This window comes from Salvelinus fontinalis, chromosome 31, assembly GCF_029448725.1.
Source record: "Salvelinus fontinalis isolate EN_2023a chromosome 31, ASM2944872v1, whole genome shotgun sequence".
In the NCBI taxonomy this organism is placed as follows: domain Eukaryota; kingdom Metazoa; phylum Chordata; class Actinopteri; order Salmoniformes; family Salmonidae; genus Salvelinus; species Salvelinus fontinalis.
In genome coordinates this window covers 28,345,432-28,363,326 of record NC_074695.1, presented here as the reverse complement: position 1 = coordinate 28,363,326, position 17,895 = coordinate 28,345,432, and the positions used below count along the sequence as shown (strand labels likewise).

Below are 17,895 nucleotides of genomic sequence, written 5' to 3'. Positions count from 1 at the left end.
CCCATTATAGCCCTTTATAACACAAAACATACTGTTAACAAACTGCCTGAATATCCCTGATCAGGCCATTTTCTCTTGAAGTAGTGGGGGAATAAAAAGGTTCCATTCTTCCAGGCTCCTGATTCTGAAGAAAACAATGTCCTAATCTAGGTTCAGATCTAGATTCTATGCCAGTGCCATGCAGAGACCAGTCTAACACTTCTGACTGTATGGTTGAAGAGGAGAACATGAAATCTGAGACCAATTCAGCAACCCTGAATGACATGATACTGAATACAGACTAGTCTCCATCCCCAGACAGACAGCAAATTGTGATTGGTACTATGATCTCAGAAGGATCTTTGCATGACTCTTGTTCTGAGCTATGAGGAAGGCCATTAAAAAGAGATATAACCTTAAAACATGAGCTAACATACAGCTAAATATCATTGAAGACAGGCGATTTTATCTGTAATATTAACATCTCAGCTAATATTACATGTAGCAATGAGTATAATAATGTTGGTGACAAGGAGATGTAACAAAGGGATGTTTAATGATTTCTTTGGACAATGAAATGTACACGTCCGTATGATGTATTACAAATAAACAAACAATAATTAACATACTGGTGCCCCTGCATCAGCTGCTTTCCCAGTTCTACTAATTGCCATATTTTACATTATGAGCTAAAAATACAAAACTGACTGTGGATCACACGAGCACTTTGAGGGCAGCCTTGTTGTGGCACAGGGGTTATTTAGGAGGAGAGCCAGCTCTTCAAGGGGACAAGTTGCATTGAGATCCTGAAATTGCAAATATTTTTCAAAATTCCAAATCAATCCCTCGCATAGCTTTGTGCAAAAATGTAATCGCGGCACTTTGCCTTCTGATCAGAGGTTCTTTGCTTCTGACAGACTGGGTGGACTTTCTCCATACCTATCCAATCATTTCAGATCTAACAGGAGTGCCTAGGCTAGAGGGTTGATTTGGAATTCAGCGAATGAGTGGAACATGGCGAATCATGAGAAAAATGACTCATGTTAGGAGAAATGCAAAGCTGAAAGCTCATATACACATGTATGCTGTAGTGTGATAGTGGGAATACACCTCTTTTTCAGTGATGCTGACATGTTTCTCTAGGAAGGCATTCAAACTCCACACCATCGCAGTACAATCCTATACAGCACCATCAATTCTCTCCAAATCCAGAAAAAGACCAATATAACCTGTGGCACAGGTCAAAACAGTCTAGTGTGTTTTGGCTGACTGCATGGTCAATTCAAACCAGTCACAGAAAATGTCTCATACAAAATGTTTTTTAAAATTATCTCCACAATGTGCCTCTATCTGTACACAGGAATAAGAGGTCAACCTGCCAGCCAGACACCATAATAAGAGTACATTAATTCAGCTTGAGCATAGTCTGAAACATTTACATTCTTAGACCTTTTCAAATGCACAGATAAGTGATACATAGCAAATGCATTTCTTAGTTTATAATGTATGCTATGTTGTCATTCTTTTGGATCATTATTAATTTGACAGTTGGTGTTAAGGCTTTGACCAATGAAGTAGTGGATATTAATGGTGTATGACGACCAAAGCGCTGTTATGGTTCGTTCGACTGTTGGCTTGTTAAGTGACTGAGGGCTCATCTGGAGAAAACAGCTCATAGCCTAAGCATTTGACAGGAGGACGAATAATAGTTGAAGCTCCTCATGGAACATTGTAAGACAAGGTAGACTCATCACATATTGTTTGACTTTCACCTATCACTTCAGATCTGAGAACACTGAAAGTTTAGGGGCTAGGGGTTGTTGCTTTTTGACTGGGCATCGGAATCATTTTTACATTGCTAGTTCAAACATCCCATTTTACTTATTGCTTATACGAGTTGTCTCCCAAAACCACTGGCAGAGCTCTGGCCTACGCCGCTGAAAATAAACCAGTCTTGGTAAATCAGGAATAGAGGAGAGCTTATAGTTGATTCCACTTTCTGATTCAAATGTACTGGAGGTTGAGTAGGAAACAGGGAATGTTGTAATTAAGTGGTGCACAATACCTCATGGCCCCCTGCAACAAATATGGGTAAAGTAACCAGGTAAACAGGTGGCGTGAAAGGTGCAGTTATCAAGTTATTTTCAATGCATATTACATTCCTACCTTAACGCACATCAACTGGCCCTGGTAATCTCTCTTCTTCCCTCAAAAGGGCATAGAAGACGTAAAACATGAGTCTGCACAGACACCGACAGACAGCATAGTGCGTGTTTATGAGAGAGAGAGAATGATTGCATCATGTGCGAATATCATCATGACAGTACATGTACTTGGTCTATAGAAAAACTACCTTAGTACTGAACACTGGACCTTGTCTAACAGACAATCTGGTAAAGAACATTTACAAAACTTATGGTAACCAGTTTGAGATAGATAGAATGCTACGGTCTTCCTTAGTACACGACAACACCATCTCATATAGATTCCATACAGAGTAAAGCTTATCGTCCACAACCAATGGAGTGGCAGCCTAATACAAAGAGAAAATAGGAAGACTGTGTGGACAGTGAATGAGTACACCTGTGTGTATCCTGAGTGTGTGTGGTAAACAAGAGAGGCTGCCTGGACTAGCCCAGCCCAGCTCGCAGACTCAGAAGAATTGAGGGGGTGAGAAGAGAGTAAACTTCTGGGATTCCAAGATTCTTCAGCTGACAAGGAATAAGGATGTCCTTTTATCCAAGATGCACATTTAAGACAGTCTTGATGTATTTCAGGAGGAGATAATAATAATTATAATATTAATAGTAATAACAATAGTATTAAATGTCTGTTGAGGTCTCCATCTCCATGGCAGCCAGGAAGGAAGTGGTTTTGCATTGTTCTGTATTTTTAGCATGCCTGTGCTCTCCTGGGTTCTACTCTGATTGTATGCTGCGCTGCCATTTGGGGACCGGGCTCTGTATCCCTGGGTGTGTCTAGTGCATGTGTGAGGCTGTTCCTTCATGGGGAGCAGTGTGTGTGTGTGTGTTAGCTAGAGTGTGTGAGTGTATATGTGGGTGAGAGAGGCTGTTTCTTTATGGGGGAGCAGAGTGCCGGTGGCGGTCTGTTCTCAGAGGCGTGTCTGGGCCTCTGGGACGTAAATCTCAATGCTGTCTGAGCTTTCCGTGGCAGAGTTCTGTCGTACAGACGCCGCGCGTTTGGCTGCCATCAGGCGTTTTCTGGCCTCCTGCCGCTGCTTGTCCACCACAGAGTCCACGCTCCGGTCCTTCCCAGGGGGCAGCTTGGACGTCTTCTTTGGCACAGAGGGGGGAATAACCTTCCTCTCCACCTGAGGACGAGACAGAGATATTAGGATGAAGAGACATGTGGGAATTGTTGGATGCAAACCCATTAAGAATTCCTAGGATGTGTTTGTGCGTTAAGTGTGTCTTTTGTTTTATTAAATAGAAAGCTGTTTGGATGATAATAATAGTAATAAGTCATCAGGATCTATCAAGGTGATATGTGGTGTGAGTCGAATACCTTCTTCTCTGGCAGCTGCCAGTTGTTGGCCTTGAGTTGCCAGAGCTCGTCAAACTTGACACTGATGTCCTCTACAGAGAGCTGCAGGAGGTCCCAGAACCCTGCCAGATCCTGGGCTGTGGGCCGAGGGTTGGCATTCACATTCTAACAGACAGGATGTGACAGGAAGGACAGTGCTAGTTGGCTTGTCTAGACACACTGACATTACAGAACATTATTCAGTCCTTTCCAGCCATGGCTCACTTTCAGGAAGTGAAACAGTGAAAATACAGATTTAACATCAATATTAGCCACCCGTTACAGAGATGGATGTGTGTTGCCTCATTGCTTAGAAGAAGTATGCCTCCATTTGGTATGTATGTATTTTGACACCAGGGGGAGCTCTAAACCAACTCAACCTGCTGAGACTGAAAAAAGTGCATTGAAATGTGCCAGGCTAAGAGGGCGTTTGTAGGGTTAGTACTACTCACCAGGTTCTCATCACAGAGTCCTCTGAACTGCTGGAACTTCTGGGCTATGAGGAGCTGGGCACTGCCCACTGCACTGCGGATCGTCCCCATCACTACACACAGAAAACCACAGCCAGTCAGCCATCACAACAACATGCAGGTTCTCTAAATGGGCACAGAGCGCAATCTTTTTTAATGGCAATATAAAATGCCCTTAAAATTGTATGGTTATGTGGCATTTCTGACCTTTGTTCTTAATTACAATTGTCATTACAGCATAGAATTTACATTGCTGGTGACACACTTCCTCCATAGAATAAATTACTAACCCTTATTCCCCCAAAAGTTATAAAAATGACTTTTTATACACTTATTTCAGTATTAACATTTGCATGAGTAAGATCATACAATACAGGTCTGCTGAGGAATAACCTGATGTGGGAGTCAATCCTGTTCATTACACATTCAATAACTGCAATGCAGAGGTATATTATCCACCTGCCTGACACAGAGGTAGATTATCTACCTGCCTGCCTGGGCCAGATCTTGGAGGATCAAAGAGTTCGTCTGCAGTAGTGCCATTAGACTGAAGGAGTTAATGAGCAGCGTTAGCCGTTAACTATTAGCATTAAATGAGCCTGTCCTGCCTTCTCCAATCTCCACAACAGACAGGAGCTGATATGGACTGTCTATTGTCTTAGGGCTTCAGGGAGGAGGACATCATCTCAATACCAATTCCACATGTCATAGAACTGACAAGGTATTCACTGATAGGAGATTGTATGTCTGTCTAATGTATAGAGGTCTCCTGTTTAGAGTGAGTATGATAGACTGTCTTACTCTCCAAAAAACCTCTGTATGCCTATCAGAATGAGTATAGTCTATGGTCTTGTATACATTTAGCTGGTTAGTATGAGTATGGTGTACTGTGTCTTACCCTCCTCTGAGATGTCCTCGTCTTTGGTCTCCTGCTCCATCTGTTGACACCAGCCCTCCATTCGTGCAGTCTCAGCCTGTAGTAGTTTGAGGAACCAGTTGCCGTCCCGGAGGCAGGTGGGCGTGCCAGGCTGGGCTGCATCTCCCTGGACACTGCCATTGCCGCTCTCCAAGCTGGGGTCTGGAGGGGGCAGGGAGGAGGGGTCCAGGGCCGGGTCCATTCTCTCTGGGAAGGAGGCAGACACTCTGGCCGGGACTGGGGAATATTTGGGAGGATGCCATGCCATCGCCCTGTCCTCACCGTTGGAGGCAGCGGGGGCGGGATCTACCGGCTGGCTGTTGCAGTTGGCTCTGTTGTTTTCTGAGGGATGGGCGTCTTGTTGAGAGTCCTGAGGCTCTGTCTCTGTGTTCTGTCTGGAGGCCATGCTGCTGGCCCGGCTGAGTCTGGACGGACACACACAAATTAGTATTGGTGCAGTTCAGAGATAGTTTACTGTGGATGTAATAAGGTTGACCTTGGGGCCTGACGACCACAAATCACTGCCCCAATCTCTGACTACTGTGGTCCAGAGATGATTGGAACACACTTTATGTTAATACATAGACCAAGGACAGTTTGTATTCAGCCATTAGTGTTAGGTCAGACTTCCTCTCCCAACGACAGGCATACAGACAGCCATCATTATGAAGTGGAGTTTGACTGATAGATCAAGGACATGAGTGCTGAAAGCACATTGCCTTTTTCTTTGCCTCTGCAGTAAAAGCAGAGACGGCATGATGAGAGGGTGAATGAGTAAGCATGCAGGGAAGAGAGAGAAAGATGAATCGAGAGAGTGAGGGGAAGAGCGAGGACAAGATTACAGCGTTCAGTGATAGGGAGAACAGACGAAGTGGGCAATACAGTCCAAACAATGTGATTAGGGAGAATTACTCTGTACTAGGCTGTTTAAATGGCCAGTTCTTCACAGCACTCTGCCTCCTCCACTGTAGCCAAAACAAGAGAAAGGCCACCAATCAGACAGACCGAGAGAGAAAGACAGAGAGACGCTACACTAACACTGTACTGCTGCCAGCGCTAGCTCAGAGTGACTGCTGAGTGACCTTGGTAACTGCCTGGACCAAACAGGCTGGAGCCATGCCAGGGCAGGAGGGGAGGGACTAAGGGATGGAGGGAGGAAATAGGGATTACAGAGGGTGTGGATGGATGGATGAGTAATGGTTGAACACAGCAGGAGATGCACAAACACAAATGTGAAGCAGTTCAATTTAGAGATTGTGAAGTAAATGTAACTGAAAACATCAAGGTCTCCAATGTGAAAATGATAGGGATGTGCATCTTTCCATTTCAAGATGATTCGATACATGGGCTCCGATATGATACAGCAACGATACGTTTTAGTTTGAAACGATTCGGTTTGATTAGAGAACGAATCGATGCGTTTCGGTTCGATGCAATACGATCTGTTATATAAATGCATACATTTTCCATCCAAAATTCAAATGTGCTGCTGATGGAGCTCATGAGCTGGATCTGTCCGAGCTGGATCTGTCCGAGCTGACTTGTGTGTGAGTGTTCGGGCTGTGACGATACCAGTATAGCAATATTCTTTCCATGGCAAAAAATGACAACACGAAGCGGCCCTTACTAGTCGGTCCTTTAAGAACCTGCTGTATGCAAAATATTGTGTGCTCTTCGTGTTTTGTTTCCTTGCCACAACAGTAACGAGTATCGCGATACGGGTAACATCCCGGCCCTAGTGTGTGTGCATAAAATGATGTATGTACTATGTAGGCACCTGATCTGAGCCATAATGGAGACTAAGCATCTACCACCCCACTACTATCAGATTGGGGGGCGCAATGTTGCCCATGTTTTCTCTCTCCCCACGTTGGTTCTGTTATCACCAGCACCCACTAATTAATTTATAATTTCTGCAGATTATGTGTTTGAGTTAGTAATAGTGCTGAGCGAATAGTGCCTTTGGGCTCCCGAGTGGTGCAGCGGTCTAAGGCACTGCATCTCAGTGCTAGAGGCGTCACTACAGACACCCTGGTATGAATTCAGGCTGTATCACAATCAGACGTGATTGGGAGTCCCATAGGGCGGTGCACAACTGCCCCAGTGTCGTCCGGGTTAGGCCGGTGTAGGCTGTCAATATAAATAAGAATTTGTTCTTAACTGACTTGCCTGATTAAATAAAAAAATAAAAAATAAAGTTTAACCTTTTAAACATTGAGGTTGGTTTGGGTTCAATGTTTTTTTTTTTAAGTAATGGCAATCATTTGAGTTGAATGCTGTAACACAGAATAAAACAATTAATAAAAGTCCCATGATGGTAGTGATGTCCATTACTGCTTATCACTTATTAACCATCATTTATTCACATTACTTTAATACAATATTTCAATTGTTGTGTATAATACATTTGTTTATTTGATGACTATCATTTCATTCCAAGTCATCTCATCTCTACAGATCTGCTGCCTATTCTGTCTGACAAAATAACTATTTTGTAGTTCTTCAAAGTAAATAAGGCATACTTTTATGGACTGCTGAATACCAACTATCAATCACTTAGATCATATATTTTCAGGAAGAGATACCTCATGAAGCAACAGCTGCTCTCTATATCCCCTCATGTTCATTCTTGTCTCTTCCGCAGTAGGCATAAAAGAAAGACCGGACAAGTAGACTACGCAATGGATTATGGTCATTGGAGTTAAAAAATAAAATGTAACCTGATCAAAATAAAATCTATCGTAAGCTCCGCTCAGCAGGTATAGCCAGATGATAGTCAGCTAGCTCACTAACAAGCTTGTGTCTGCAGAGTGGCACCAGAATTCAAATAAAAACACGTCTTGCCTTTTTGTAATTAATAAAGCCGATGTGAAACCTGATAACTACAGTATCCTTAGCATTAAAAAAGTTTATAAATTATTCTCCAATTAAAAATCTTCCCAACTTCTGAATCAGGCTTGTAAAGTCAGTAGACTATGCTTCGGAAGGGGGAGGGGCAGGTAACCCACACACACAGAGATGTTCAGCTGTCAGGCAGACACTGGAATACGTTTCTGAGTGAGAGAAGGCTTTGCGCATGGGCACTTTGTTATTTTTTGTAGAACTGGGGGGAAAATGCCTAGTTCCCATGCTTTTAAAATAACAGTTTAGATCACTTTCGTTCGTGCTTCTGTTTATGGAAAAATGTCATTATGTTTTCGTTTTCAGTTCTGTTCCCTGAGTCGTTTCCAACCCCAGGTCTCCAGTAGCTTATTTTAATTTGGGTAAAACAGTGCCTAGATAACAATAACCTAGCAAATTACACAGGTTGTCACTACTAATAAAGCCTAATACTGTATCATACAAGGCATTTTAGCATTTGAATGACGAAGGTGCCACGTAGATGTGCAATATCAGGAAACGGTAGCCTACATCGCGTCGGTCAGCGGGTGAAACTGGGCACAGTGCGCAGTTTGACTAGACTACTGATATTGCCTGGGGTTGTTCAGCATGCAAAATGACTTGTAGATCAATGACTGTCAACGCAGTTACATGCAGTTTGACACTAACAGAGGACGCATCAGTTGTCACCAGAAATGTGAGGTATTTTCAGAAGGTAGAAAGAACGTAATATGAGCAAAACATTTTCGTGAACCAGCGATTCGTAATATTTGAAATCGGGTTCTCTGACCGATGCATGCTTTGCATGCTAAATTTGCATTGGTTTGGTGTCTGTGGACCGCTACACTTGCATCTTAAACATTTGAATCGGGACCGATGCGTATAGGTGAATCATTAGAAAATCATCCCTAGAAAATGATAAATGACTATTCCGCAAGTGGCTGTGAACAGCTGATGGAGTGATCAGCTGATTGAGATTATCTTGTGTTGATAAGGATTTGACTTACGGCCTGCCGTTCTCCACCTGCACTCCAATAGACTGGAACTTGGTCGAGGGGGGCGGTTGAACCTCTCTCTGGATTGGCTGAACGCAGTCCACCTATGAGTCAACCATTACAACGAATTAGTCAGTCATTCTAAGCATCCTCCCAACAGATTACAGTGCATCACAGACATTAAAGCTGAACTAAAAGTCAATTTAGAAAATTGATTCCTGGGCTCACCTGGATGCCGATAGACGAGAGCTTCCTCTTTGTGGGAACAGGCTCTGGAAGGGTTAGGGACTGGTCTGGAGTGAGGCTGGGGCCTGGGTTTAGAGTGTCATTCTGGGGCTCAACCTGGGTGCCGGTACTTGTGGTGGTGCTGAAGAAGGGAAGTGGGTGGGAGTCCCTTGGGGCAGGAACAGGGGCAGTGACGGGGGCTGGGGCCCGGGGTTGAGAGCCCTTGGCCAGGCTGCCTGTACGCAGGCTGCAGAGGCTATCGGAGGAGTTGCTGTGTCCTGATTGGCTGTTGGCCTCACTGCGGCGGTCCTGTTGGTCCAGGTATGTGTCCTGGGCTGACTCCGTGCTGCTCTGCACCGTCACAGAGATGTAGGGCTTGGAGGTGGTGCGCGGAGGGACCGGAGGTGGGCCCTTCTTACAGGAGCTGCTTACACACCTAGGGAATGCTGGGAAAGAGGAAGGAAGTGCCATTAGATGAAACCTGAACCAGGACAAAGCAGGAAGTTCATTAAAGTAGTGCCAACCAAACCACCACAACAGCTAAATTGAGTTGTAAAAGAACAGGGCAGATCAAAGACAGCCTGCTCTAAAGCAACTTCAAAAATACAATAAAAACATACCCAATTTTCCTAAACATATTTTCCCATGCCTAACACACCTCCATGTTTCCTGTAAACCTGCTGTTTCAGTTCCATTGACGTCAGTCAGTCTGTCCCTATGGGAGTCCCTTACCTGCCTAGTAGTGCCTACTGCCTAACCTCCCAATCATCTTTCTCAAGGGACTATAAAGTGGGGAAAGTCAGACACATTCTGTGTCCAATGGAAATGCGCTATTCTTCATTATGGAAGTAGCAGCAGGATAGTTTAGGGAACCATTGACTCCTGATAAACTGCAGATAGATTGATTGTGTTATTGAATGAAAAGCATGACTTTCTGCCATAGAAACCCTTGGTTTCAAAACTGTACAAAAAAAGTCCAAACTGTACAAAAAAATCTGAAAAACACTTTGTGTAAACTTCAGACTAAAACCAGATAAAGCATGTATAAAATATATTATATTAGAAAAATAATAATGAAGTCTTTGAGAACTAACAATCACCAAAACAAAAGCTAGACAGTCAGGGGAATATAAAATTCCCAAGACAATGAATTTACCCGTATTGATTTTGATATTCAGTTTCAGCAAAAGAACACAGCATTAGCCATGACAAAATGCATAGAACTTCAGGAAATTATCTTTAAAACTGCTAAATTCTCTCAGCTCCATGGCAGAATGTAGAATTTCTGGTAATTTGCTCTAGAACTGCAACATTTTCTATCGGCTCATGGCAAAATGTGAAAATGTGAATTGCACGGATTTAACTTTAAAACTGCAAAAATGTATCTTGGCTCAATGGAGAAATTCAGAGAATTGCAGGAAAGTTGTGGGGGGGGCCTCTAGAATTCTCAAATTCAACTGTGCCGAACCGTGCCCATTGCCACGCTCCCTGCCAAACCCACCACCTAAGCCACTTTTTGATCCAGAAAAACCCTGAATAAGCCTCATTTCCCCTGGAGATACCAATAACACACTGACAAACAATTATGACACTCCCCGGGCGGATCTTACTGCAAACATTTCCAAGAGGAGTCAGAGGGAATTACCAGCAAGAGAAATAATAGGTCTGACTCAAGAGCAGGGAATTTCACTCTAACCTAGTGCTTGAGATGGACTTGGCCCCTGTTCTTGTCATCAGTGACTGATTGGAGGGTTACTGAGTGAAACAGAGAGGTAATTACCATAATACAACTCAAAAGAGAACCCATAAACTGGGTCAGGCAGGGCATATGCTGCTGCTAGATATAAAAATGCAAACTAAAAGGAGAAGCTGGCCCTTTTGTAAGAAATAAGTTGCCATTTAAACTAGGGCTGGGAATTGCCAGGGTCCCGATAGTTATGTGCCGATACAATACATATTGCGATTCAATATGTATTGTGATTTGATTCTGTGATTTATACCACGATTTGATGTTCCAAACATATTGTTCACCATGTGTTCACTGAACAGGGACAAGAGAGCCATGAGAACGAGTTGATTGGTCATGGAAATTAAAGTGCTGAAAACAAATTGGCTCCCTATTTAAAAGAAGATGGAGAACAAGCTGTGAAAGAAAAATACTGACGTTTTGGTCAGGTTAAAAAAACTAGCGCAAAAAAATATGCCGACATTGTTAAAACGATCGTTAAAAATAATTTCCCGATATGTAACCGTATCGATTCCCCCCCATCACTAATTTAAACAGCTGGCTGTGTGGCTGTGTGGGATCAACAGATCCTGGAAAGAGAGAGGACTGATAGGTCTGCCTGGGAAAATGGGAGAGAAAAGAAAAATTACTGGTCTCGTCCAGTTACAATATTCACAAAGTCACATGGGCACCAAGTATACTCCCACACATGACTAAACACACAGTCACGGGCTGAATGAAAAACAAGTTTGTAGCACTATTACCGGAAACTGTAGGGAATAACCTACCAACTTTACTACAAGGACAGAGTTATTACATGGGTGTGTCTTGGTCCATTTCACAGTTGATTCACCAGTATAAAAAGGGCAATGCCTGGCCTATATAGGTTAATGTTAGTGTGACCAAACATCCTTCAAGATCCTTTGTTTATAGCAATAGGGAAGTGTAGACATGAGATCTGTCATCAACAAATGACAGGCTGCTCCATTTCATTTAACATTCAAATGTCACCAACGCACACAAACAGGCCTGTGGAACCCAGTGGCCAGAGAGAAGCGCTGTCTCTGCTCTAACAGCAGCAACCGCCTCAGCTCTGGGCCTGGCGCCAGCCGAGGACAAAAGGACACCTCTATCCCCGAGAACGGGACCCATTCCTCAAATGCCCAGCATAGACACACAAGAGTCCGACGAGTTAATTAATGTGGCGTGTACGGTGTTGTCACGTTCTTCTTAGTACTACAAGCCTCTTGATCCCCATGTCTACGTGGCTGGTACGCATTCGCTAGTGTACCACACAAACATGTCTACACAGTCCAGACAGCCTACTCCCTCACCAAACAAATGACAGAGAAAAGGCCATAATCTGGCCATAATCCATCAGTAACACCAATGACAGAGGAAGTGCTGTTTTTAAGCACTAACGCTGTAGAACTACCTATTATTTATAATATTGGCAGAAAGGCTCTGTCCAGTCCTGCTGTGATTTGTATTACTGAACCATGCTTGCTCTGCCCTTCACCATGGGCTGACTGCCCGGAGGTGATTATGGGCTAGATTAACTAAGCTGTCTGGAACCTCTGCTCCTGTGGGGCAGTGCCAACCCTACTACCCACCCACTGGTCTCATAGACAGCATCAGATATCCAGGGCTGGCATCAGAAGGGACAAACATCCAAAAACACTGAGCACTTGGATATCTGATAACATGAGTATTGCTAGTGAATGAGTTTGTGAATCACACCTCCACTTTGCATTCAATGCAAAACCAGTCTGGCCTAGGATATGTTAATGCACATGAGGCATGAGTGGATTACAGAACTGGACTTTGATCAGAAACAAAGTCGTTTTACAGTCTATTGTTGATTATAACTGATGGGGAGCAGTCCATGATGTACTGAAGAATGGCGCCAAAGGAGATGGCTGCCGTTTTACGATCCCCGTAACGAACTGTGATATTGTGCATGTTTTTCGCGTTATTTATAAGTTATTTTGTGTTAGTATGTTTCTGCCAGCGTGTTTTATGACCGAAAATAGTTTCTAGATATCAGTACAGCGATTACTCACCCCATACTGGAGGAATACTTTATCTTCAACGAGTCAGGCGGGAAGGAATTACTATAGACGGCCGACAAGGCCCTCATCCCCGCCATTCGCAGGAGAAAGAGACGGCGGTATCGTTGACGAAGAGCCAGGTGCCTTGTAAGGATCCGTCGCCGAGTGGGTAATCTACCTTTACCATCAGTCCTATTAGCCAACGTGCCAATCAATCGCTAATAAAAAAATTAAATAAACACAAATTACGACCAGCTGCAGTGGGGCAAAAAAGTATTTAGTCAGCCACCAATTGTGCAAGTTCTCCCACTTAAAAAGATGAGAGGCCTGTAATTTTCATCATAGGTACACTTCAACTATGACAGACAAAATGAGAAATAAAATCCAGAAAATCCCATTGTAGGATTTTTTATTAATTTATTTGCAAATTATGGTGGAAAATAAGTATTTGGTCAATAACAAAAGTTTATCTCAATACTTTGTTATATACCCTTTGTTGGCAATGACAGATTTCAAACGTTTTCAATAAGTCTTCACAAGGTTTTCACACACTGTTGCTGGTATTTTGGCCCATTCTTCCATGCAGATCTCCTCTAGAGCAGTGATGTTTTGGGGCTGTTGCTGGGCAACACGGACTTTCAACTCCCTCCAAAGATTTTCTATGGGGTTGAGATCTGGAGACTGGCTAGGCCACTCCAGGACCTTGAAATGCTTCTTACGAAGCCACTCCTTCGTTGCCCGGGCGGTGTGTTTGGGATCATTGTCATGCTGAAAGACCCAGCCACGTTTCATCTTCAATGCCCTTGCTGATGGAAGGAGGTTTTCACTCAAAATCTCACGATACATGGCCCCATTCATTCTGTCCTTTACACGGATCAGTCGTCCTGGTCCCTTTGCAGAAAAACAGCCCCAAAGCATGATGTTTCCACCCCCATGCTTCACAGTAGGTATGGTGTTTTTTGGATGCAACTCAGCATTCTTTGTCCTCCAAACACAACAAGTTGAGTTTTTACAAAAAGTTCTATTTTGGTTTCATCTGACATTCTCCCAATCTTCTTCTGGATCATCCAAATGCTCTCTAGCAGACTTCAGACGGGCCTGGACATGTACTGGCTTAAGCAGTGGGACACGTCTGGCACTGCAGGATTTGAGTCCCTGGCGGCGTAGTGTGTTACTGATGGTAGGCTTTGTTACTTTGGTCCCAGCTCTCTGCAGGTCATTCACTAGGTCCCCCCGTGTGGTTCTGGGATTTTTGCTCACCGTTCTTGTGATCATTTTGACCCCACGGGGTGAGATCTTGCGTGGAGCCCCAGATCGAGTGAGATTAGTGGTCTTGTATGTCTTCCATTTCCTAATAATTGCTCCCACAGTTGATTTCTTCAAACCAAGCTGCTTACCTATTGCAGATTCAGTCTTCAATTTTGTTTCTGGTGTCCTTTGACAGCTCTTTGGTATTGGCCATAGTGGAGTTTGGAGTGTGACTGTGAGGTTGTGGACAGGTGTCTTTTATACTGATAACAAGTTCTAACAGGTGCCATTAATACAGGTAACGAGTGGAGGACAGAGGAGCCTCTTAGCTGATGAAATTGAGGAGTATTTGCATCTTCAATAAGCCCCAAACATATTCTGATTGGCTGGGCAACTGCCCAATCATGCAAAATCCATAGATTGGGGACTAATGAATTGACTGATTTCCTTATATGACCAGTAACTCAGTGAAATTGTTGAATGTTGCGTTTATATTTTTGTTCAGTATAATTGCTCATTTGCTACGTGAGGCTTATTTGGTTGAATAGAAGTTTTGTAATGGTTAGGTTGTTACGAACGCAATAGGTGGACGCACAAGGCTTTTCGGCAAATAAAACAAAAAATGACTTTATCGGAGTTGTGCCCGTTGAGGACTCATGAATATAACCTGTTATAGCATGGACGTTGCCCATGAGGCCTTCCACCATTTTAAAATAGTCAACTGGGTGGGAATTCTTATGAGTTGGGAGCAATCAGCCAATGAAGAAAATGTACTACTTTTAAAAATGGAGATTGCCTCAATGGCACTGCCCATGCTGTCACAGACGCTATAATAGCACAGATACAAAGATGAGTCCTTTATCCATTCCTCTCGATGGCCTGTTGTTCACACGCGTATCTGCTCTCACATTGGCTAAAATGGTCCCACCTGATCTCACCTCCTCCCACCTGCCTTACATCTGAGGACATGTAAATCCATTGTTAGACCAGTCACTATCTTGTCAATGTAATACACACTCTGTTCGTAACCATAGATTAAAATAATAATAATAATAATAAGTTCACTGTTCTCTGCCATCTTGGGACATCAGTCTCTGAGATTGCAGTGGGATTTAACATGGTTTAATTACTGTTGGTCTTATTTTTGTGAAACCCTCATCCTACCAGTTGAGATGTGTGTTAATTAAGCAAACTAGCCTCAGTGGGCAGATGAGACATGGTGCTGATTTGGCTGTTTCCCAACCTGAAGGACACAATCAATTCTAAACACTGCAAATAGAAAAAAAGAAACATGCATGTTCTTTCTCTGAACCTGTATGCCGTTGCACCCCACTGAATGGGACCTTGGTCTGATGACTCCAGAGCTGCTTCCTGCATCTCTTCCTGTCTGCACTAAAAGCATCCGCATGCTTCCCAGCCTAAACATTTCAGAAGAGTTTGTGCATATTCGACGACATTGTGCTGTTTTTTTTCTTTTTGGCCTTTGGAAAAGTTTTTTTTTTCAGCTGTTCGGCCACACAAAAATGTTTCTCCAGGCAAGCCGAAGTCTACACCCCTTGGTCGGTGATTGGTAAAGAGTAGGGATTCTTCAATAAAGTATTGTCATTCAACAAGAGACGACTCGTTTCTCATGCACTTTTTTCCACTTAGAAATAATGCATCAAATATCTAGCACCTGGACTATTTACATTGTCACCCACCCTTTGTTTTTACAAAGCTGCTACTTGCTGTTTATTATCTATACATACTCACTTTACCCCTACCTACATGTACAAATGACCTCGACTAACCTGTACCCCTGCACATTGACTCGGTACCCGTACCCCTTGTATATAACTTCGTTATTGTTATTTTATTGTGTTACTACTTTTTCTTAACTCTATTTCTTGAACTGCATTGTTGGTTAACTTCTTTGATATAGGGGGCAGCATTTTCACTTTTGGATGAATTGCGTGCCCATAGTGAACTGCCTCTTACTCTGTCCCAGATGCTAATATATGCATATTATTATTACTATTGGATAGAAAACACTCTGGAGTTTCTAAAAATGTTTGAAAGATGTCTGTGAGCATAACAAAACTCATATGGCAGGCAAAAACCTGAGAAAAAATCCAAACAGGAAGTGAACATTCTGAGACTGGTCGATGTTAAAGACATCGCCTACTCAATTCCCTGTAATATATGGATATGTTTGCACTTCCTACGCCTTCCACTAGATGTCAACAGTCTGTAGAATGCTGAATGAAGCCTCTAGTGTGATGTGGGGCCGGATGGGAGGTGTTTCAGCCATTGGTCTGGCAGATAGCCAGTTCTTGGTCACACGCTTTCCTCATGATATCGCCATGCGTTCCATTACTTATAGAGACTGTAAAGAATTCTCCGGTTGGAACCTTATTGGATATAAATGATAACAACATCCTGAAGATTGATTCACTACTAAGTTTGACCAGTTTATTCGACTTGTAATATAACTTTTTGAAGTTCTCGTCCGACGTTTGCCTGCATCTGCGTGAGCGTTTGGATACGTGTACTACACATGCAAGCAAAAGTAGCTAATTGGACATAAGTAATGGACATTACCGAACAAAAACAACGATTTATTGTGGAACTAGGATTCCTGGCAGTGCATTCTGATGAACTTAATCAAAGGGAATATTTATGATGTAATTTCGTATTTCTATTGACTCCAACATGGCGGAGAAATGTTGTTAAATCTGAGCGCCGTCTCAGATTATTGCATGGTGTGCTTTTTACGAAAAGTTTTTTAAAAATCTGACACAGCGGTTGCATTAAGAACAAGTGTATCTTTAATTATGTGTAAAACATGTATCTTTCAAAGTTTATGATGAGTATTTCTGTTATTTGACGTGGCTCTCTGCAATTACTCCGGATATTTTGGAGGCATTTCTGAACATGGTGCCAATGTAAACCGAGATTTGTGGATATAAATATTAACTTTATCGAACAAAACATAAATGTATTGTGTAACATGATGTCCAATGAGTGTCATCTGATGAAGATCAAAGGTTAGTGATTCATTTTATCTCTATTTCCGCTTTTGTGACTCCTGTCTTTTGCTGGGAAAATGGCAGTTTTTTTCTGTGGCTATGTACTGAGCTAACATAATTGTTTGTTGTGCTTTCCCCGTAAATCCTTTTTGAAATCAGACATGTTGGCTGGATTCACAACATGTGTAGCTTTAATTTGGTGTCTTTCATGTATGATTTCATGAAATATAGATTTTTATAGTAATATTTGAATTTGGCGCGCTACATTTTTTCTGGATTTTGGCCATGTGGGACGATACCGTCCCACCTATCCCAGAGAAGTTAAGGGCTTGTAAGTAAGCAGTAAGATCTACACGGGTTATATTCGGCGCATGTGACAAATAACATTTGATTTGAGTTTCAAACTGCCACTGGAAGCAACGTCAGCACAATAACTTTGGTCGGGAGCTTCATGAAATGTTTTGTTTCATGGCCGAGCAGCCGCACACAAGCCTAAGATCACCATGCGCAATGCCAAGCGTCAGCTCGAGTGGTGAAAACGTGTTCTCTGGAGTGATAAATCACGTTTCACAATCTGGAAGTCAAATCTAATCCAATTTTATTTGTCACATAGACGTGTTTAGCAGATGTTATTGTGGGTGTAGCGAAATTGTGTTTCTAGCTCCAACAGTGCAGTAATATCTAACAATACACACAATCTAAAGTAAAGGAATTAAGAATATATATAAATATTTGGACGGGCAACGTCAGAGCGGCATAGACTAAGATACAGTATAATAAAATAAGTATATAAATACGGGATGAGTCATGCAAAATATGTAAACATTATTAAAGTGACTAGCGTTCCATTATAA

At 42.7% G+C, this 17,895-nt stretch overlaps 1 protein-coding gene across 3 annotated transcripts in view; it reads right to left on the bottom strand.

Moving 5' to 3' along the window:
- Positions 1-516: 516 nt before the first annotated feature.
- Positions 517-17,895, bottom strand: part of LOC129829979 (disks large-associated protein 4-like) — a 124,931-nt gene continuing 107,552 nt past the window's right edge. For all 3 annotated transcript variants that reach the window (XM_055892060.1, XM_055892061.1, XM_055892062.1), the window contains 6 exons: positions 9,012-9,454; positions 8,796-8,887; positions 4,891-5,333; positions 3,975-4,066; positions 3,505-3,648; positions 517-3,310 (listed from right to left, as the gene is read on the bottom strand). In XM_055892060.1, the coding sequence (XP_055748035.1) occupies positions 3,092-3,310; positions 3,505-3,648; positions 3,975-4,066; positions 4,891-5,333; positions 8,796-8,887; positions 9,012-9,454 (1,433 nt within the window). In that variant the 3' untranslated portion in view covers positions 517-3,091. The remainder of the gene's footprint in view (positions 3,311-3,504; positions 3,649-3,974; positions 4,067-4,890; positions 5,334-8,795; positions 8,888-9,011; positions 9,455-17,895) is intronic.